This window comes from Rissa tridactyla, chromosome 3 (assembly GCF_028500815.1).
Source record: "Rissa tridactyla isolate bRisTri1 chromosome 3, bRisTri1.patW.cur.20221130, whole genome shotgun sequence".
NCBI classification, from domain to species: domain Eukaryota; kingdom Metazoa; phylum Chordata; class Aves; order Charadriiformes; family Laridae; genus Rissa; species Rissa tridactyla.
The window spans coordinates 29,157,517-29,180,305 of NC_071468.1; the positions used below are offsets into that span (position 1 = coordinate 29,157,517).

At 34.8% G+C, this 22,789-nt stretch overlaps 1 protein-coding gene across 1 annotated transcript in view; it reads right to left on the reverse strand.

Moving 5' to 3' along the window:
- Window positions 1–22,789, reverse strand: part of LRPPRC (leucine rich pentatricopeptide repeat containing) — a 93,928-nt gene that overhangs the window by 65,427 nt on the left and 5,712 nt on the right. The window contains 12 exon segments of the mRNA XM_054195083.1: window positions 1,502–1,595; window positions 1,771–1,889; window positions 8,462–8,569; window positions 8,651–8,756; window positions 9,035–9,177; window positions 9,957–10,101; window positions 11,109–11,235; window positions 11,719–11,805; window positions 12,553–12,611; window positions 12,696–12,817; window positions 13,539–13,661; window positions 16,633–16,832. Coding sequence (XP_054051058.1) covers window positions 1,502–1,595; window positions 1,771–1,889; window positions 8,462–8,569; window positions 8,651–8,756; window positions 9,035–9,177; window positions 9,957–10,101; window positions 11,109–11,235; window positions 11,719–11,805; window positions 12,553–12,611; window positions 12,696–12,817; window positions 13,539–13,661; window positions 16,633–16,832 — 1,433 coding nt within the window.

Sequence of the window (22,789 nt, forward strand, 5' to 3'; positions counted from 1 at the left end):
ACTTACGGGAGTACCTTCCTTTAAAGCTCAAGTTCAAAAGAAATTTTGTATGTCTCCAGGAATTATTAACCCTAGTCTTTGTAAACAGAAATACCACAAGATTTAAATTCAATACACTGACAACAGCTAAATAATACACTACGTGAGACTAATTCATGACAAGACAGAACGCAGCCTACTATACGTGCCTGTATCATACTTGTTATATATACATTTACCCCACACCAGGGACAAGTGTATTTGTACCCTCTATCACATTAAAACCTGACTGTTTCAGTTAACCAAAATGAGTGTGCAGGGGGGTGGCTTTACTTTTTCATGTAGGCAAGAAAAACCCACAAACTATTTCACTTTCCAGAAGAAATTTCATTGCTCCTAATAAGTAGTAATTCTTTCAAAAAAAATTTCAAAGTTAAGTACTTCATTTTTCATGGTTAATGTTTTTTGCTGTAACAAGAACAAACAAAATAATGGCTGAATATAAGGTGAATCTTAAAAATTCACTAATTGATAAATCTCAAATACAAAAATTAAATCACTGGTTAGTAACCACTCATTTAATTTTCTCATTAGCAACACAACAGCTTCCCAGAGTCATGGTGTATAGACTACATATTTCTATATTCATTAAATAAAACAGTTAATGACAATTGCAGCAAAAGACTGCTTAAGCTTTTCCCTGAATCTTGGGCAAATAAAACTGTTGTTTAAAAAACCAGATCTTTCTGTATCAGATTTAGTCCAAGTTTAGGTGTTTCATTATTGTCTCGGTATACTAGGCAAATAAAAACTGTATTTGTTTTAAATTTTGAAGAGAAACATACTTTCCCACTTAACCAAGCAAATCATTCCATCCCATACATTCAGTCAATGACATATTAACTTTTGCAAGCACTGAGCATCAGAAAAGTCTTTGGAGAAAACTCTTAAAAAGTGATTAATTCATGCTGTTACAATTTCATCACATAATTAACCCATCAAATTTATACACATAACTTCCATGACCAACAGATCCGCAGAGCGCACTCAGGTTAATGTCAGTGCCAATTAGTTCTTTTAAGTTGGTTCTTTCATTAATAATTCTGTAGTACTTCAGAGCCATATTGTTAGTCCTGTTGTAACTGGTGCTGCAAACAAAAGCAAACCCCACACCAAAGACTTAACAGTCATTGTGCAAGGCAAATTGTTTCCTTAAGCCTTCTGAAGTAGGAGAGGATGATGATCCTCTCACAATCACAGCAAAGCTGTGATTAGTAAATATCTTGTATGTAAATCTTATGGCTAGGGTCAATATTAAAAAATAATTTAACCATGATATGTTGTCCAGAATTATTAGTTTCAAATTGTCTGAATCTCATCATAGAGGACCTCACATAATAAAGCTTTGCTCAAGTTTCCCACGTATCTTTAAACCTCATTTATTAACACATGTAAATCTCTTTGCCTACAACCAATCAACACTACCAAGTACAAAGCAACATGCAACACGAAAAATACTTACACAGAGAAAGAACATTGTTCAGCCTTCCGTGTGCTGCTTCGTATCTTATTTCTGCTACAGAAAGTCCAACACTTTCAAACAGGCAGTCATTTTCCTAGAGATAAAACAATCAATCATTGGAAATACACTGAATATACCTGAATATTCAGAACAGGCTTCATCATACGAAGTTCACGTTTAGAGCGCTACTGGGATCTAAAGCCTTCACAGAGAACATAGAAAACAAGCTATGCAATAATCTTTTTTATAAATTCTAAATGTAAACTCACCTTCAGCTGGGCACGGGCAGTTTCAATATCAGGAAAATTTTTAAAAACATAGTCTGTGTATGTTTCTGTATCAAGTTCCACCCCCAACTTGTGCATGACTTTCAGGACCTCAAAGATACCTGTCAAGGCAAAATTGGTAAAGCTAAGCATTTCAGAAAAACGAAAACTTGAGACTCAACATTTAAAAATAAATGTTGCTTTTCAAAAAAAAAAAAAAAAGGACTTGTCTCCTCAATTTCCTTCCTTGAAATTGCCATGAAAAATCCTGCATTTTTATTTTAGGTGTTAATAAAGTTCTTAATTGTGAAACTTAAAATAGATTTACTAAACATCCTGTGCTGTACCATCAAAACCATGAAACTCTTAGCTAGTTTGGAAATTTCTAGTACACAAAGTTATTTTCTAACACAGTGAATATATGACAGCTACTTCTAGTCATGTTTGCAAAACATCTTTTAGAGCTGTATATTAAAGTGTCCATACCATTTTGCGCATAAACAAATCTGAAATTTGGTGTAAAGTATCTAATCAAATTTAAGATACAAATGCATTTTTCAATACATTTTTCAATTTTTTCAACAGCGTTGTTCCCTGTTATCCAACCCAGATTAGCGAGGCAAGCTTTCAAGATTTATCTCTAAATTTGTTTAAAACAAATAATATTTTTGTAAGCAAATAGATTGATTACTCTACCAATGCATCAGTTTCAAACTGGAAATTCAGAGAAAGGCTGGAGTCTTCCAAGCCCCACTGGAGCTACATTATAAATTTTACAGGGTTCAGATCAATTCACAGAACTAGACTCTGTATCACTACTGCAGATATGCATTTGAAAACAACAGATACCAAACCTTAGTAGTTCAGCAATTACACTGTAGAGTTTTAGAGTATACGTCATGCTTTTTAACTGCTCATGCTCTTCCAACTTGCAGAAAGTTCTTACAGTAACCCTAGCCTAGCAAACTCTGAACCCCTGTCAAAACAAATACAGGTATTATCATTTTTTGCTGGTCTAAAAATGATTTGTCAGTTGCTGCAGGACACCAGTACCAAACAGCATATGTTTTTTTCAACTTGCATTTCATACTTATTACTTTAAAAATGTAAAGTTTCCCAAAGTCCCTGTCTTTGCCCTGGAGTGCCACCTATGGAAAAGTGACACTTCCATGAATATTTTATGCAGTGCACTATGGTGCAAATAATCAAATGTGAATTCCCTTTGAGCACTTGAAAATACATGCAGGCAAGTCACACTAGATTAAAGTCGCATCATCTGTTTGAGTTTGCCTTAAACAAAACTCTGGTTTTGGCCCAGAATCTGCAAAAATATGAATAAAGAATTAATTACAGCAAGTCTTTCTTGATACCTTTCAAATTTTGACAGCTAGTTTCTATTTCATGTTTTCAACTTCCCATACATTAAGTCCTCTTGTGCTGAAATCTTTTCAAAAATAACTGTATCTGTATCACTAGAAAGTAGTTTGAAGATCAAGAACTAGACACCATAGTGAATAAGGTGTGGTAAACTCAGGAGATCTGAGTTCAAATTTGTATCTAGAACAGAGTAGAAAACAGGCTTGCTAAGCACCCCCGTTCCCTAGTAGACAACTGTCACAAAAACGCTACATGACCTGGCACAGTTTCTGAGTAGAAAAAGGGCATGTATGAAGATTAGAACACCAGCACAACAGCGAGATGCAGATTAAGGAGGAATAACAGTAAAAATACTGCACATAGCCAAATTAATCGCAGACTTAAAAAAAAAAAAATGCTGCCACACATTCCTTCATTTCTAAGACGGCTGATGTACAATTTCTGGGTGGACCGGAAGATTAATGAAAACCAACACAGAATCCTATAATTTTGCGTATATTTTCTACCTCACCGAGGGCAGAACGACTTTACTATCACATAAATATCTTCCACAACACAAGAAATGAAACATTCCAACTTCAATAAAAGTAGTATAAAATTGTCAAAAACACGTAGGAAATAAGATTTAGCATTATCACGGAATCACGGAATCACGGAATCTTCAGAGTTGGAAGGGACCTCTAGAGATCATCTAGTCCAACTCCCCTGCTAGAGCAGGGTTGCCTAAACCACATCCCTCAGGGCTGCATCCAGGCGAGCCTTGAAAATCTCCAGAGAAGGGGACTCCACAACCTCCCTGGGCAGCCTGTTCCAGTGCTCTGTCACCCTCACCGTAAAGAAGTTTTTCCGTGTATTTGAACGGAACTTCCTATGTTCTAGCTTGTGCCCATTGCCCCTTGTCCTGTCGCTGGGAACCATTGAAAAGAGCCTGGCTCCGTCCTCCTTAAACCCACCCTTTAGGTACTTGTAAACATTAATCAGGTCCCCCCTCAGCCTTCTCTTCTCCGGGCTAAAGAGTCCCAGCTCTTTCAGCCTTTCCTCATAAGGGAGGTGCTCCAGTCCCACAATCATCTTGGTTGCCCTTCGCTGGACTCGCTCCAGTAGTTCCCTGTCCCTCTTGAACTGGGGAGCCCAGAACTGGACACAGTACTCCAGTTGTGGCCTCACCAGTGCAGAGTAGAGGGGGAGAATGACCTCTCTCGACCTACTGGCCACAGTCTTCCCTATGCAGCCCAGGATGCCATTGGCCTTCTTGGCGACAAGGGCACACTGCTGGCTCATGGATAATTTGCTGTCTACAATTATGTGTGTGGACTTTTAGAAATTCTCTGCTCCTTGTATTGGAAAACGCATTAACTACTTCTCTCTTCCCAAACCAAAGAACAGACTAAAAAAAATAGAGACATAAAAGTGGAGTCACATTTATCTAAAACACCGGTCTCCCAAACTTTTTTGAGAACCCACCCCCAATACATGTATATTTATTTAAAAATTATATACATGTAATACTGTACTGATATATTATGCGCATTATAAAACATACACAAAAATAGAATGTAGAAAAGAATTAAATCATTATTTATTTTATTTATTAACAGGCTGCTCACACCCCAGTGGATTGCTTTGCACATTCCACTCTGGAGACCGCTGATCCTGAAGACTGGGTATGACTAAAACCCACGGTAATGTCTTCCAGCCATCTCCCTGCTTGATCAAGAACAGGTTTTTGAGATCTTGGGCTGAGATATGCAAGGGAACAAAACACAGCCAAACTTCTGTTCTCCTTTTTGTCAGTACTGAAAACAGCACCGGACTACCCCAACAGAACAGATTCCAGCTTCGAATCAGTATATCCAAGAACAAATACAGAAGAGACAAATTACAAGATGGTCATAATATTTCTCTGGTAGAGCAGAGCAACATGCGGCTTTTCAAGTAGTGAAAAGCGAGACTTGCATTTCTGTCCATCCTTTTGTTTCCTAAGTTTCTCAAAGTAAATCGTGCCTTCTTCCTAAAGCAGTCCCATGGCAGCAGAGGGGATTTCTAAGGCAGTAAAGTACAGTTCTACATGTGCAAGAGCAGTAAAATTGGACTTTTAAGTAGTTTTCTATGAAACAGAAAAATAAAACTCCAGTTCAAAAAGTGAGGTCGCATCAGGCAAAGAATGTAATATCTAACACATTTTTGCTGTGCTGTTAATTTCAGATGCACTCAGAAAGTTCTTTGCCAGAAAAGTCTTCTACAAAACAGTATTTCAAGCAGCTCCTTTGTCAAATCACAAGCCTGATTCTTCTCAAGACTCAGACTCTTATTTCCCTTATTTCCGAAAGTAAAAATTGAATTACCAGTCATCAACCGTGCTTTGTGTATATAACAACAACATAGTAGATAACAAAAGTGAAATACACTAGTGACTTTTTAAAACTGTCTTTAAAAATAACATCATTATAAAAAGATTAAAGGGAGCTATAAAATACTCAGTAACAAGTGTAAGTCAAATACTTCTGATTATTTATACTAGGCCCTCCATTTTTTAGTGTATAATCTGATAGAGCATGAATGTCAGTGCCAATAACAGTTTCAGATCCACCTCATATTGATCTTTTAAACCCTGCAAGCACTTTCCATTCCTAAAAGCCTAACAGCATTTACTTAGATAAATACTGTGGAAATAAGTAATTATCAACTCGTATAACAGATCCACATAAAAGCAAGAACACCCCAACTGAAATTATTTGCTTGTGTAAAATGACTGAGAAGAGCTGCTTGCTATTTCAGAGTGGTTAAGTTCTCTACACTATATTTTAAAATGGCCTTGCTTAGCTTCATTCCTCTTAGCCGCCACTTCATGGCTATTTTTCTTTCAAACTCAATTCCATAATACAGAAATTAAGGAATTTCCTTTGATATCCACTGTCAGCTTTTGTTATAATAAACATTAGATAAACGTAAAATTAAATGCTGCTACTAGTTGTGTAATTGTTTGGATCACATTATACATACTGATTCAGACATTTGCACCCTGCAGTTCTAGATAGGTTGTTGCTTATATTCTGTGTTCTTTAATGATTATTTATTCCACTGTCTACATCCTATCAGATTTTTAATAGTTTTTCCTCGAAGTTCTTTTCCATTTTTAGCCTTACCTGTATCGAGATGCAAAATTACACATATTAGACCAGACATTACTACTTTATAGAGAAAGGAATTATTACCTCATTTTTGGTACGAGATGTGATAGTCTCTATCTATACTTTTGTTCACACAGCTCTATTATTTTTTGCTGCTAGAAAGCACCATTCTGTTTATTTCCTATCTGCTGTCACCTTTAGGTTCTCACCACAGCATTATTTTTTGCTCTATTGTTTCTATGAAACAATTTTCAGGTGGGTGGAGTTTTCCCCCCCTATGTACTTTCCTTCAAGCGTATTCATTCTATTTTTAGATATGGGTCTCATTTATTCATTTTTTTGTTATTAAATTTCAAAAACTGAATGTGAGCTTATACATGGGAAAGAACAAGACAACTTGTTTCACTGCAGCAAGAAAAAATTCACTGATTCTTCACTGCAGAAGAAATTGCTTAGTTATCTTATATATTTTTAGAATCGCAAAGTCCCTGACTTTTGTAGGTATGCACACAGTAGTGGTGTTCTCACTTGACAATTCAAACTCGGAGACTAAGTACTGGGTTACAAAAACACGTTTGCAAATTCATAGTATTATCATACAGCCATACAGAAGTTTATTTACCCAATACCTTTGCAGATAGAAAAAGAAAGGCTCCCTAGAAAATGGCAAAGAAAGCCAGAATTGAGGGCTCCATCGGTTTTCTCCTCAATTTGCTTACATCACTTCCAGAAGGAACTACTAGCCAAAGCTTGGTTGATTTCTACGGTAGGAGTCCAAACCTCTGATCTTGCCGAAGACCAAAGCAGATACGAAAACTTAAGTTTCTCTCAATGGTCAGTCACATATTGGTTCAGTTTGGGGAGTTAAATCTAAATCTAAAGATACTTTCTACATCTCTTATACTCATCTTAGTGAGGTGAAATTTTGCCCAGAGTAACAGAAAGCATAGTTTTTCAGTAAGCAGCACCCACATACAGAAATATGACACTGATTTCAATGTACTTATTTTTGGCAACTTTGTACTTCAAGCAAGTCACAAAGGACCCAACTAAAACAAGGTTGCCAGACTTTTAAAATATCATAGAACTTTCAAGCATTTCAAAACCTGGGAGAAGATAAACTTGGGAAGTTGTCTAGCAGGAACAGAGCCTAAAGAGTTAATAAAAACTGAATATTGTTTTCACAAAGGCTTTTTGAAAAAGACTTGAGACATTTTTATAGCCAGAAACAATTAGGGAATACTTGTTTCAGCATTTCTTCCGAACTGGAATGCGACTGTATATTTAAGATAAAATTGCGATATGAAGAGTCTGCTAAAAGCACTTTTTTTTTTGTTTGTGCATTTTGTTTGTCACCCAGTGTCACACTAACAACTCTGCATCTCATTCTAAAGCACATTATACTGTGAGATAAGATGAAAAAGACAGTTTTTTGTTTCCCCAAGGGGGAAGTACTTCTGTTAAAAGCATCTTTTTACAATACCATTCTTTCTGAATTACCAATAACGCAAACCAAAGAATTAGATACTGTACTCTAAAATTTAATATTTGTTCAATTCTTATTCATATCCTGTAGACATCCCCATGTGTAACAGGGGAAAGTATGCTAAATGCTTAAACCTACTTAAGGATCCCAAAGATTGAGCATTTCTGTCCTTCAATCAGTATGCTGTCAGGTCAGGCTCACACATTCGGCAATGTAAGTTCTCCTGCAGTTTTTATTATTGTAACGAAACTAACATTTGGCTTATCAGGTAGATAAGAAGTTGGCTTGAAAAAAGGATTGGGTCTGCAGTCCAAGAGAGCCACTGTAACTTCACCTTACTCTTAAACGCCTCTCAGATTTCAGTTTCTTCAAGAGTAAACTCTGTAAAAGGTAACGAGCAGCAAAAAGAGCCAGTGGAGGGCAGAAAGAATGTGAAGAGTTAATAAGATAATTAAACACTCTCACACATCTTTCTATGCAAAGGTAGACGTCACATTTGTAGAACTGTACCATGATAAAGTAAGAAAGGAGGCTTTAAAAAAAGTCTTCCTGAAGGAAAAATTGTTTGCAACAAACTAAGACACACAGCAAGGTCTTTGTTCACTTTCAAGAGTCTGCTGAATCTCATAGCAATGTTTTAATAAAGATTTGTGCTCTAGGTTTGCAATAAAGCTAGAGGAGCATTTATCAGACAACTAACCTTTAAGATTCTTCTCTTTCTGGAACCCAACTAGCAGCGGCCAGGAATAGTGAGGTCTGAGTGGCAAGCCTTCCTCTTTCATCATCTTCATCACATCAATGGCCAAGGCTGAAAACATTCACAAGATAATTAAACAGTGACCAAGTACTTTAAATAAGCATATGTAAAATAATTAAATCAGCAGAGTACCTGATTTGTTGGCCTCCAAAGCGCAACGCAAAATAAACGGTAACGGTGCCGAGTGCATTTTTGCTTCTTTTAACTCACTACAAAATTGCTTCAGCTTGTCCATAGGCTGCAAAGAATTTTAAAATTTAATATATTTTTCAATTTCTCAAATTGTTAAGAATGTCAAATTCTTCTAATGTTTAGGAAATGGATATTACACATGCCAAACAATTCCTTTGTGAATTTCAATTTACTATGCAATTTGATATGAAATATTAAAATCCTTCTTCTATTCTTTAAGAACCATTCCAAAAAAATACCATTTTCAATCTTCACAGTTGCATTAAACTAAATAAATATACTGTTACTAGTATATTAAGAAAAAAGTATTTCTATTGTGCTTACCATATCTCTATTTACACAATGTTGCAAGAAGAAGCTACCCTGGTCCGTATTATCACGTGATAAATGATTAAAAGACTTCAAAATATGGAAACTTATATCTTCGAAGCCATGAGTTATCAGAGTCAAACACAGGTTCATTGCATCTAGCAATTGAAAAACAAAGAACAACAAAACTGAAAAGTGCATATAACTATTTTCGCAGCAAATGACTAAAATTAGTAAAAGCTAGGAAAGCAAATGTTTTACAAGTATCATTAGCATACTTTTAAACACGATTAATCAATAGAATTTGAGACTACCTTTTTCAGAATTATTTATATTTATCAATGAAATTCACTTTTCCCATAAAAAGACCATGCCAAAAATTACGGAAGCATCACCACTGTAGCATGACAGGAGGATACACATTTCTACACATGTCAAAAGAGAAAAAATGGATTAAGTATAATTAACAGCTATCAATCAGATTACGCATACTGGGATCCAAAAGTGACTCTAACTGCAGATAAAAAAAAAAACAAAAAAACTACATTCAGTGTTTAGTCTCCCTTTTTATGATACTCACAAAGAGCGTCACAACAGAAATTACAACAGCGTTATCTGAAGAAAGGACTCCACACTTAGATTTCCTATAAAATCTTAATGAATTTTAGAAGTTAAAAAAATCAATAGATTAATTTTTGTATGTAAATGATTAAAACTGGTTTATATTCAAATTTTATAAAATGTGATCTAACGCAGAACAAATGAATCCACAAGCAAGTGGCAAAAATATTATTTTCCCCTAAGTATTCAATAGAAAAGTACAAAATTACCTATTTTTGCTAACATTAGTTATTGTTGCAAAAACATGAATGAAAATGCTTTCCTTTCCCTCTCCACCCTGAGTAGCAAAACACTGCTGTAGTAACGAAGGACATACCTGGAATTAATTCCCTGTCAAATCTTATGCGTTCTTTAATATCTTCAATGTACTGAGGATATCCAGCCTTGGCAAGGCTAAAAATCACCTGCATCAGAATCCTATCCATAAGGTACCCTTCAGTCTTTTCAACCTCTTCTAGAGTCTGTTAACCAGAATAAATTTAACTTTAATAAACTCCAAAGTAACTCAAACCAGGATACATTAAAATAAAAATAAATAAATATACCACAAAAAGCTGTGTGTTTTTCCTTTTTTAAAAGCAATGGGCTTAGATACATCAAATATGGTAGAGAGAATACCAAAGATCTAAAGAGAGGACCTCAACACGTATAGACTGTAAAAAGAAAAAGGAACAGATAAAAGGGTATAATAAGATAGTTTCTCTCTAATATGTGAGATGACTTTCAAAAGAGATTACTTTGAAAAGGGAAGAATGATTAATCAAAATTTTTGTCTGTGCTTGGAAGAAGGTTGGTTGATGTAGATCTGTTTAATTTGTAAGTCACAGAACAATATTATGTCTCCCACATCCTCTTCCTTGATTTGGTCCTCTGCATCTGATACTACTTAAACTCAAACCAACTTTCTTTTCTCATTCCTTTCCAAATACTTCTTTGATTTAAAAAGAAGAGAGAATACTTGAAAAAGACATCAGCTCCACAAAGGGCTGTAAGGCAACATTATCTTATCCACACTTCAGGAATACTTAAGTTGTTGGTACGAACTCTCAAAAAAAAAAAAAATCAGTTTTACTGGAAATACTCTGTGGCTTCAATGGAGGCCAAAGAATGGCTCAATGGGAGGAGGATAATCAACGTTTACTGTTTATTTATTTTTATAAATAAATATCTCATATGCACTATTTGTCTCTAAAAAAAAACCCTGAATTATTAAATAATTCAGTGGCAAATATATCTTCTCAGAGTTAAAGGCAAATATCAAAAGACAAGTATTTTTCATAAAGTATGAGACTGCTTTCAGTTAAGCAGCTATTCAGATGCAAAAAGAAAAATTTGTTTAATTGCTGTGGACTAGGAGGAAACAAGTCACAAAATTCCATATTATTCCTCCTGCATGGATAGAATGCATTCCAAAGTTACACTGAACAAAAGATCAAACGAGTTGTACTTAAACTCAAACTTGCAATACCTTTTTGATGCTATCAGCATCACCCTTTTCAGCATACACATTCAGCAGTGATAAATAGGTGTCTGGACCTGGCTCAACACCAGCCATCCTCATCACTGAAAGGATATTTTCTGCACTCTTCATATCTCTAAAAGAATTCAAAAGAAAGACTCTCAGTAGATTTAATCATAATAACATTTATTGTGACTTCCACATTTCTTCATTAATCAGAATTGGAAAGACAGACTGCAAGAAGCATACAGAAACTTATTTCAACTAAGCAAATCCTGAAAGGTGAAAGTGCAAATCTTCTAATCATTGCGTTACTAGAATACTCTTTAAACTTTAACAGTTGAAAAGGTTCAAAACTAAGTGCAGCAAATTTGTTTTTCAAACAGTACAAAAGTACAGTAATTTATCTTGAAATTCAAGATTTTTAGACACAAGAAAAATCTACTTCCTTTGTTAAATAGCCCTGTTTTGCTTCAAAAATGTATAAAAAGGCAGTCTTCTATACATTGTTATTCAAAACCATCACACTATTCTGCAGCATGTAATTTCTCTGTACAGTACCACTTTATATTGTAGTAAAAGTAAAATAAAACAAAAGAAAAAAGGTATTAAACATTACCCCGATCTTGCATGACCTTTCACAAGGCTACTGAATACTGCCTCAGTGATTGGGAGATCTTTGCTCTTCATAAATCCAAGAATCTTACTGTAAAATACAAGACAATGAATGATTAGATATTTTTTTCCTTTGAAAAGATAAATTACTGAGCTATTGCTGCTCTGCTGGACAAGTACTGTATCAAACAAAATGAAACCCTGATGTCACTGAGCAATTACATTTACATAATATGCTCATAATTTGGTCGTTTTCATATTTTCATATGAATTGTATTTGTCACTTTGAAATACGCAGACACAAGGGTGGGGCTGGGTTTTTTTATTTTTATCTTTATCTTCCTTTTACTTATTTCTCACACCCAGCAATCACACTGTTGCAACTTAACCTTGCTAAAATTTAAGTGTTAGACAGATATCCAGCAAGTCCTGACTAACAAGACAACAACAAAAACCAGAATTACTACTATTTGCTCCTTAGTCCACTTTGTTCTCAAATGCCTTTCCCAGTAGCCATTTTCTTACGTAGGCAGTACGCCTTCATAACCTCACACTTTTTCACACTGTCTCTAGAAATGACAAAACAAGTATTTTCTGAGCAACTTGAATACGATTTGATTTGAACACACTGGTCTATCACTTATTTTTATTTTGCTTTGTAGGTTCCAGCTGTCTCTAAGAAACTGCTCTTCATTGCTTGGTTAAAATATACTTAAACCCCCTCTTTGCTTTGCTCAGTTTATAAGAATTACATTGAAATCACTTTTAACATTAATGGTAGGGAATATGAGAAACAGATTTTGTGGAAATCCTCTTGAACATAAATGCAAAAGAATACCTCGCTCCTTCAATGTCCCCCTCATTGCAATATGCAGCAATCAACCGTTGGTATGTAACCTACCGAAAACAAAAAAGGGGAAGTTAATGATTTCCATCAAATAAATAGGCACTATTATTAAGATATCATAAAAGGGTACCTACTCGATTGGGCTGCACATTAGCTTCCTCCATTCTGGCCAAGAATTCCGTCGGAGAAAATTTATGCTCGTTCTGAAGGTAGACTTTAAGTAAAGCATTATAATGGCTTGTATCATACACAGCACCTAAGGAAATATTTGAACCACAGTCAATGAATGTATATTCTCTAAATTCAACATGGTTTTATAGCTTTCTCAGGTAATTAATTACATATCAATTTTATTCTGTATGAAATTTATGTAAAATCAAACTGCTTCCTTTTATCCACCTTTGAAATATCAGACATCTATTTAACAGCACACGCCTGTTTATGAAAGGCTAAAACATAACAAGAGCATAGTAACATCAATGCTTATGTGCATGGTACTCCACAGTCTCTACAGCTGTATTTATTTTACAGATTCAGCAATATTACTATCAAGAAGCAGTTCACCTATGCAACATCTATAGATAAACAACTAACTTAACATATAAAAAATAAATCATCTGATGAAATAGCTGGTAGCACTAGGAATACTCAGCCCACCAGGTATCAGGTAACATCTAACAGAAAAGTAAAATACATTTTTACAATAATCAAAATCAAGCACAAGTGCAATTTAAGCATCTTACAAAAAAAAAAATCTTTAGATTTATTATGAACACCCCTAGATGTCAGTATAACTCCCAGAATAGGAAATGGGTGTCTCACCTGAATAATAAAACCTAGAGTTTATTTGGTAATGAGTATTTGCTATTATAAGTTAACATTTAAACACTAGTAAAATACATTCAGTCTTCTATTATGAAGAAAGTAACTGAAGCACACAACTGTTCTTGCAAGAGGGACCAACAAAACCAACCTACCCAGTTCTTTCATCTTGTCCCATATCATATGGGCTAATTCTGTTCTTTCAGGTGACAATACCTCTGGTAAAAGAGCACCACAACTTCGCAACAAAAGCAAGGTCTGATTACTCCCTGGACACCCTGGAAGTGGAACAGAATCACAAATTTCTTTATAAATAATCATGCATTTAATATTAGAAAAAAAGATTCGAGACTGACTCACTGAAATATTTAAGCATTTTGTATAGAATAGAATCTCCTCCAAGACTGAAGATTTTTACTGAACAGGATACCCAAATGATTAAACAATGACATCATTATATGCTATCATGAAAAAGATTCATGATAAAGCATGTAATTTAGTACAATAATGAGCTCAGCTGAGCAGAAATTTTTAAAAGTACAAAAAAAAATACTAAACTCAGATGATTTGGTACTTTAATTTCACAATCCAAGATTCATAGATCGTTTCATCCTAACAGTGACATACCTTTCTGGTAAATTTCTGTAACAGCGAAATACTTCATACAAATTCCATACTATTCCAAAACTGGTATTTAGAGACATTCCACATTTAAATTTCTATTTTCACTTCTGCCCACGCTCAGTATAAAATAAATGAGATAATTTACATCTGGAGAATAGTGTAGGAAACTGTAAGGATGTCTGCCTTCTGACTTCTGCACTAGCCCCAGGATGTCGAAAAACTACCTATGAACTCATCTGCTTGTCTTGCACTTCACTACTACTCCTGAGGCAAAGTAAAGCAGAGCTGCAGAATCTATCACAGATCACCCAATAAGCTGGAGACATAAAATTTTTTTCAATCAAATCTTCATATGCACACCAGCCATTTCTAATAAAAAGAAGAGTTCCTTTAGAAAGCCACATACTGTAAAGGAAAAAAAAAGGGGCAAAAAATGCTGTCTATCTCTTTACTATTGCAGAGAAAGTTATACTTCAGAAGTAATTTCACCTAACGAGGAGCAAGATAAATGTTCACATACAACATAAACGATGAAAAAAAATCCGTAAGGTTTTCCATCTCAGACATACATGCAGACTTGAAAGATTCAGACTACCAAAATGACCTGAAGTCTAAAACATCACGAATGCTTTGTAAGTTACTGCAAATCATCATGATAACACTCCAAAGTCGTGTACAGCCCAGCATAAGAGGCAGAAGCTGTTGCCAGTAAAGATATCTCCAGCTGCTGATGATCACTCTAAGTGTATTTTTTTATTTATACAGAGCCGTAGAAACAGCTACACAGCTATAAAAAATGGCAAAATAAAGTAAAAAAAAACCTCAAGAGCAGAAAGCTATATACCATCTAGATTTAGATCTTGAGGTAACAAAAAGGACCAGCAAATCTAGGATACCATGTTAACTATTGTAAACTATGTTTCATGGGTACAATCTACAGCAGAAAAGTTACTTAAACAGAGTAAACCCATCTGGGAAGAAACACAGGCAGTAGTGGGGAAAAAAATAAGCAATAATGAGAAAAGATAAATAAGTTAACACATTGAGAGGGGCCAGGTACAAACTGCAAATGGGGCTTTGAACTTGTGAAAACCTAATGGAGTAGTGAGAGAAGTCGTATTTGACTAACTTTTAAATCCCTGCATGCAATTTTTTCATGCAAGAAAAATGCCAACACATCTCCAGTTTCACAATGCCAGTGTTATACTAATGACTGCGTATCTTGAAAGGCAAAAGAAACAGGAAAAGGTTTGACAGTAGGAGTATGGAAAAATTCAGGACAAGAGATCTACAGCAAGCATCTTCTTTGGGCATTTTTCGTGTTGTAATTAGAAATGGAAGAACAATACAAACACAGGCAAACCTGTTTAAGAAGCCAACAGTAACTAACCTCCCATACCCACTAAATTAGTTTTCAACTTTATTGATAAAAAAAGGACTGAATTTTTCATATGGAAATATCTGTCATTTATTTTGATAGCATCCTAGTTAAATCTCCTGTGAAGTTCCATGCTTTTTTTAAAAAGAAATATACTTACACAGCCAAAGGAAACCACTATAACCAACTAATCTTTTTGTTAATATGCCTTCCTAAAAAACTGTGTAACTAGTCAAAGATCATGAAGAACTGTGATTTGCAAATAAGCTTCGAAACATAAAATTCTTGCCAACCCACGCTCATTAATTATAAGTTTATGCCTAAAAGAGAAAAAGCGGTCAGAGCCAGAAAGGATATCACAAGCAAAAAGAAAAAACTAAGAAGTTCAACAGAAAGAGAGCAGGAATTGAAGACTCAGCTTTTAAACAGTGAACCACAAAACTTTTAAAAGCACAATCCCAAGTATACAAGCCAGTAACAGTCCAGAGCAACACACAGCACTTTAAAACTAAAACAAAACAATACATTCTGTCATTGCTAAATATACTAAGTACTACTGCTAATATTTATCAAATATCTCCATTGACTCATCGTAACTCATACCAAACATCATCAATTGTGGTACATGGTTTGCAAAATATTAATATAGTCTGGCTATTTTTAGCCAAAGGGTTATTGAATCTGTAAAAATGAACAATGCCTCAGCTGTTTATTTTTGTTTTATTCAAAAAAAATAAAGCTTTCTTGTCCTGAATAGCTACAGCTACCAAGCAATGGGGAAACTTGGGGTTCACCTTCACGTTTCCCTGTATAGCTCTTAAAACAAATGGCCTCTTAAAGACAGCATGGTTTATTACAGACATTTTAAAAATATACCGTGTAAACCAGACAGACATGATCCCCATTCTGAGTTCACAGTACAGTTATATGAGGAAGGTGTAACATTACCAGATAAAAATCCACAATAAGCAAGATGACATTGTAAGATTTCTTAAAAGCACCCTGCATTTTCACAAGACTTACAAATTCCCAAAGACATAAATACCTGGAAAAGTAAATGTGTGCTTTTAAAGCAAAATAACATCTCTAAAACATTTGAAGTCTGTTCAATATATGCAGCAGATTAAATAATATCCAAAGACAAAATATAAATCAGAACTCTTTCAATTAATTTCCTTGATTTGACGAATCTTTATATTGCAGCTTTAAATTTTGCTTTTGTTTTGTTTTAATTGGAAGCAACTTACCTGTTTTGCATATTTCATGGAAGATTTTCAGTAGAAGGGTTTTAGTGATGCGGCCAGTTTTTCTGACAGAGTTATCCAGTTTATTTAATGCCCAGTCAAACTGCAAGGTCCGCCTGTTTTGAATTTCTGAAATTGGCTCTTCTTTAACACTTCCCTCCTGTTGAGGTGCAACTGTAAGGAACCTTATTTGGTACACATTTCTGCTTAAATAAAAACAAACAAACAAAAAAAAGAGATTATACTTCTGTGAATCATTTTGCAACTACACTCGTCACACAATGTCAAAAGGATTATGCACTCTATTTCTTGCTGATGAACAGTTTCTTAAAACATGCCATATTGATATAAACAAATGCAGGTGATTCATTTCAGTGTCTTTCTACTTAAAAAGATATAGTCATGTACATTTTCTCACAGCGACAACTTTTTCTGAGATCTTCAATTAGAATCACTTAATGAGTTAAATGGTTCAAATACTACTCCCAAAAAATTAAAAATGTTGAAGTCATCCAAGTATAGAAGTCTATTGTCCCATTACAGATTCTGAAAAAAGCTCTCACATACTTCCAAGAATAGTTAGAGACATCTCTTCCAGAAGACAGCAAGTGAAGGCAACAAATCATACCTTTTTTTTTTTTTTTCAACAAAAATACACAAACTAATGCAGAGGCCAGTGTTTGAGACAAATGTATCAAATAGCCTAAAGAACAATGGGATCATTCCCTGTTCTTTAGAATTTACATTGACGAACACAAACCAGTCATCCTGTGATGTAAATCAAACATCAAGACCAGATTAATTTTCTCAAAACAAAGTACGACAACGACAAGAAACATAAGAAAGAAAAAAAACCAAACCAAAACAAAACACAAGTTGGTGTGCATAAGAGTATGAACATGGTATCTGTGCCACAGTGGAATTGTGAACAGCCTGTGCAGGACAAATTATCATTATATACAAGCACTTTTGGAAGCCTGTTCTCAATCGTCCTTACAACTGTATAAAATAAATCAGACTATCCTCCTCCAGAATCCTATACAAAGGAAGTAACACAGACTGGACGGCAAAAAAGATTCAGCAACTTCTGAAATTGCCCTCCCTTGTCTTGGACTCTCTAGCCAGCTCTTCAGCTAAATTTCTGTAAGGTCTCTAGACTAGTTTAAAAAAAATAAAAAATAGTTCTTGTACTCCCTGCTGTTACAGATGCTCCAGGAGTCCTATGTAGTAATGGCTTCATGTTTTTGGAAATGGTAACCTAAAAGTGAGGAGCGCTGGCATTCTCTACAAAATGATTTCCCACTCCTGGAGCTATTTCACAGGTGCTTATCTCCATTGCTAGGTGGTTTCTCACCAACCAGTGCCAGTTTAAGGCCCCAGCAGAAGGAGTCCAGTGGAGGATAAAAAGCTTGCTGGCAATTCAGTGTTCCAGCAACACTGGCTGCGAGCTGCTAAATGACATAAAGAGCATCAGTGGGTACAAATCAGATATAGTGGAAAAAAACCCAGACTGTTGGTTCACCATCTGGTTGCCTCTTATGAGTAGGAAGTAGCCCAAAGACCACCTTTTTCCTTGCTGTTTGAAATCCTGATTTGATAACTGAGCAGGCTGTAAATTCTAGGAGTAAAATTCTTAAAATAAAATCGGCCTGAAGCAGATTCTCTTTCCTAATGGAGCTGCAAAAACAGTTTAGTACATCTGTTTAGTTTTTGAAGACATTAAAAAAAAACAAAATCCTTTAGTAATGAGGAACATCACTACCGTTTAGCATTATCTTTGTCAAGCAGGCAAATTTTACACGCCAAATCTCCTCAAGTTTCCTCCTGAAGAATTTTCCAGAGGCTACCAAATTATCTGCATTTTATTTGGCTACAGAAAGGACAAAGAAGAAAGAATTGGAGAAGGTAAAAGAGACTGCAAAAAAGGAGATATCCCCTCCTTCAGCCTCAGTTCCATCTCCTTCTAGATGCAAGTTCCCACTGATTCCTTTGGGCTAGCTCTCACTTTATTCAGATCCTTCTGTGAGCTTATTTAACTCACTAAGCCAGCACAATACCAATTCAGTCACTTCTGAAAAAAAAAAAACAACAATTACTAGTCCATCAGATTAGAGTGGAAACAGCTCACCGTGTCCAAAAAAACACCAGAATGAACCAGGAAAAAGCAACGGAGTCAGAACAGAGGACTAAAATCAGAGGAACTGGGAAGAAAAAGAAGAAACTGAAACACCACTTTTGGTGGTAAATAGCTCATCAGATTAACACTATTAAACTCTTTTTTTGTTACCAGTAATGCCATCTCTCACTAGAAGTATTTCCAAGGGTGTCATTTTCCCTGATTCTTTCCTTCCTTCCTTTTCCTCTTCTCCTACCTCATAATTTAATTAGAGACAGGGTACATACTTTCCTAAAACAGAAATCATTACACCAAATTCAGTAGTGCAAGGCAAGAATAACAGTAAGATATGAAATCTTATGTCCTCTTGGGTGTAACAACCAAATGAAATGTCTACAACTTAGATAAACTCTTTAATAACACGTAAATATCAATATTCAACTATGAGCTAGCCACTGCATAGCTGTAATAATAAAACTGTAATGATTGCAAGTTTATCTATTTTTTCTTAAAGATATATATATAAAAAGAAAACTGCCATCTACTCTTACATACTCATTAAAAAAGCTTCTTGAAAGCTTTTCAGAATACTTCAAGTCCGGTTGGAAAAAAATGCTTTGGAGTCAAGCAGCAACACAGGACACAGTGTCTTTGTAACACAGAAATTTATACTTTCATTTCCATTAACAATCAAAGCACAAGTGGAAAAAAATCCTGTGCTTCAGATGAAAATTGAATATTTTTTTTTCTATAAAAATTTGCTATTGCTTTATAGTATTTTGCAAATTATTAAATTATATCTTATGCCACATAGCATACTTCATAAACTAATTGATATCGACAATTCTTAAGTCTACACTGTTTCAACAAAGCCATCTTAGTAAGATTCACCATGTGTTAAAAGTTACAAACATTTTAAAGCACTTGTATAGCTCCATCAGATTAAGCATGAAGGAAAAAAAAAAACTGGTGGAAAAAAAAATGGTATATGCATGCTCAAAATATGCTGGTTAACCGCATGAGAGGACTCTAAAGTTTCATTTGTTACTAAACTCTCCCTGCTTAGTGTTTAGCATGATGCTGTTCATAACGTAAGTTTAGAATATTATACTATATCAATTGCTATGGTTGCACAGTGTAAAATATTATACTCTTATATTTAGTGTTATTTTTATACACTAACTTAACGTTCTGAAAGATCAGCAGAATTTGACATTTTTATTTACACACCACCCCCACTGTTATCAAATATGGTACTGGTTATTTCTGTTAATTTATACTGATTAAAGACATTTTAAGGAATGGCAACAGGGGAGTCTGGCTGCAGTTTTAGAGACAGGAGAAAACAGCATGAGAGTATAAAACCACCTGAGGAACTCTTAAACTTCTACTGGCATCCATCTAAATGACCATTATCAATCTGAAATATAATGTCTAGTATTAGACTCAGGTGTACCTTATCATCTGTAGGCTTTCAGCATTTGAATAAATTACACTTTTATCATGATTTAAGGCACTGTGTAATGCTAAGCCAATCCCATAGTAGGAATTTGTTAAAAATAACTGTTAAAAAAGCTGAATGAAGCTGCAGGCATCTACTGTCTTGAATTTGGCTCTTGGCACTACAAATCAACTAAGAACACAAAACTTCGGAGAAAATGAAAAAAAAAAAATATGGGAATAGCTCACTATTCTAAAAGATTAAAGATTGAGCAGACCAGGAAGATAGCTTCCAAAATATGCAAACTTCACAAATTAAAGGGTCCACATTATCAGGTTTGATTTCAGGCAATCAAGTGAAGGACAGAAGAATGCAACAGACGACATACTTACTGAAAATTGATACTAATGGCACAACCTTCCCATGAAACAAAAAAAGAAGCTAACAAAATGAAGCAGTTATCCATGCATCAGGAATCTTCAACAACCTTGTGTGATTCCTCTTTGATTTTTAGAAGTTGAAAAAGAACACACAATTAAGGGGAATAAAAAAAAACCCAAGGATAAAAATCAAGGCTACGTTAACGATTTCAATTAGGGAGTCACATAAAAAGGCAGCAAGAAAGGCTTCTAAGAAAGATGATTTTGGAAAATAAAATTAAATAAAATTAAAAAATTACAGCTCATACACTGTTTACCTTTCAAAAAATTTAATTGCAACCCTACTGTGTAAATTTTAACCATTTTACCGTGACTAAATTTTAAGAAGGACATGATGGTGTAGGTGAGAATAGGGAAGAATGATCTAAGTAATTTATGGAAACATTAAGATATGCTATATTTAAGACATATTAATGGACCTTACTCAATCTCCACTCCTTTGGAATTACCTTCAAAAATTCATGAAAGTTTTGGGAAAAGCAGAAGCGTAATCAATAAAAAATACGGACTGATGTTCAGGCTTTTGGCACCATGTTACCTGACAATCTCATAAGCAAAACAAGAGGATACAATGTACTTTTAGTTACAAAAATATGGGTGCAGTAGTTGTTAAAAAAAAGTATTAAAATGAGATGATAAGGGTTTGTTGCAAAATTTGGAATATATTTTGGGGGATTCTAAATTATACTACCTCATGACCCAGCTGTGAAAAGACTGGTATGATGCATGTCCATTCAATAATTTCATTAACAATCTGAATAACAGAAGAGTCTAATAAACTTATGAAATTTGTAGATGACACCATAATAGTGGCAAACTATTGGAAGGAGGGCCTCAGACTTCAGAGTCATCTTGGTTACTTGATGTAATGATCCAAAATCAACCAAAATGAAATTCAATACAGACCAAAGAAAGTTGTACATTTTGGACCAAAACCAAGTGCTAGACAACAGTACAACTGAAAAAGTACTGAAAATGAGCCACCGCTAAACATGAAACATGACGCAGCAAAAAAGAAAGCTTTGATTTGTCAACTCCTAAGAAAAGCGACACAGATAAAATACAGAGAGACTTATGCTGTTTGTCATGGTGTGTTTACTCACAAACAAACAAGTTTAAAAGACTCAAAAGACTCATCTATCCGATCCTACTCTCCAAGTAGAGAAGCAACTGTACTTAATCCATCAGGCATCACACTGGTAATATTAATTGTTCTAATATTAATTGTTACAAAATATTAGAACAGGATACGTTGACAGTCAAACTTTCTCATTCGGAAACTTATAAAGTAAGATTAGGAAGGGGGAAAAAAAAAATCTATCATGCATGACCTTGGCATTTCTGACCCTGCCTCGGTGCTACATGTTATATAGTCTTATGATGTAACCATACGTTTTCAATTATTTTAATTAACTTTGTTCAGAATTAAATGCTATGCTACACAGCAAAATGCATGATACTTCTTCAAGGGCTGTAATGAGTGCCAAGTATTTACTTTCATCAATTACTTTTAAACAGCACTTTAAGATTTTTCTCCAAGTGAAATATTACAGTTGCAAGCATGTGAAGCCGCACAATAAACTTCAGATCTGTTTGAATTGGCAATCTGATTCTTGCCTAATATGTGAAATTTCTCCTTACTATGCTTCAGAACTGTGTTTCTTTGTACCTACACAGAGAAGCTCAAAAGGATATATTAAGCCCCATAAAGTGAACTCTCCTACTCCCACAATCACAAGATTAGAAGTAGCCTTGAGATACTTGAGTCTTTACATAATTGTACCTTTACACCATTTTCAGCTTTGTCTCTACAGTTGTGAGGATTAAAACTGTAGACCTTGCCTACACAGGAAAGGTAACAAACTATACACTTGTAATCCCAACACACAACCAGTCACCACTTAGCAGTAACTTTTCACCTCCAATTTATCTTAAAAACATTTGGAAAGTGCTTGAAAATAAACTTGTAAAAAAACTTAGGCAGAGATGAAGTGTGCATGGGGAAATTTATACCAAGCCAACTAGTAAAATTCTTTTATATTCACAAGTATTTAGTGAGAATCCCAATACTGTAGTAATGTACTTCCACGTTTTCCATACTTCTAGAGCAGACTAAAGGTAGTGCCTTCAATTTCCTAAAGGAACAAATCTTACACACCAGCC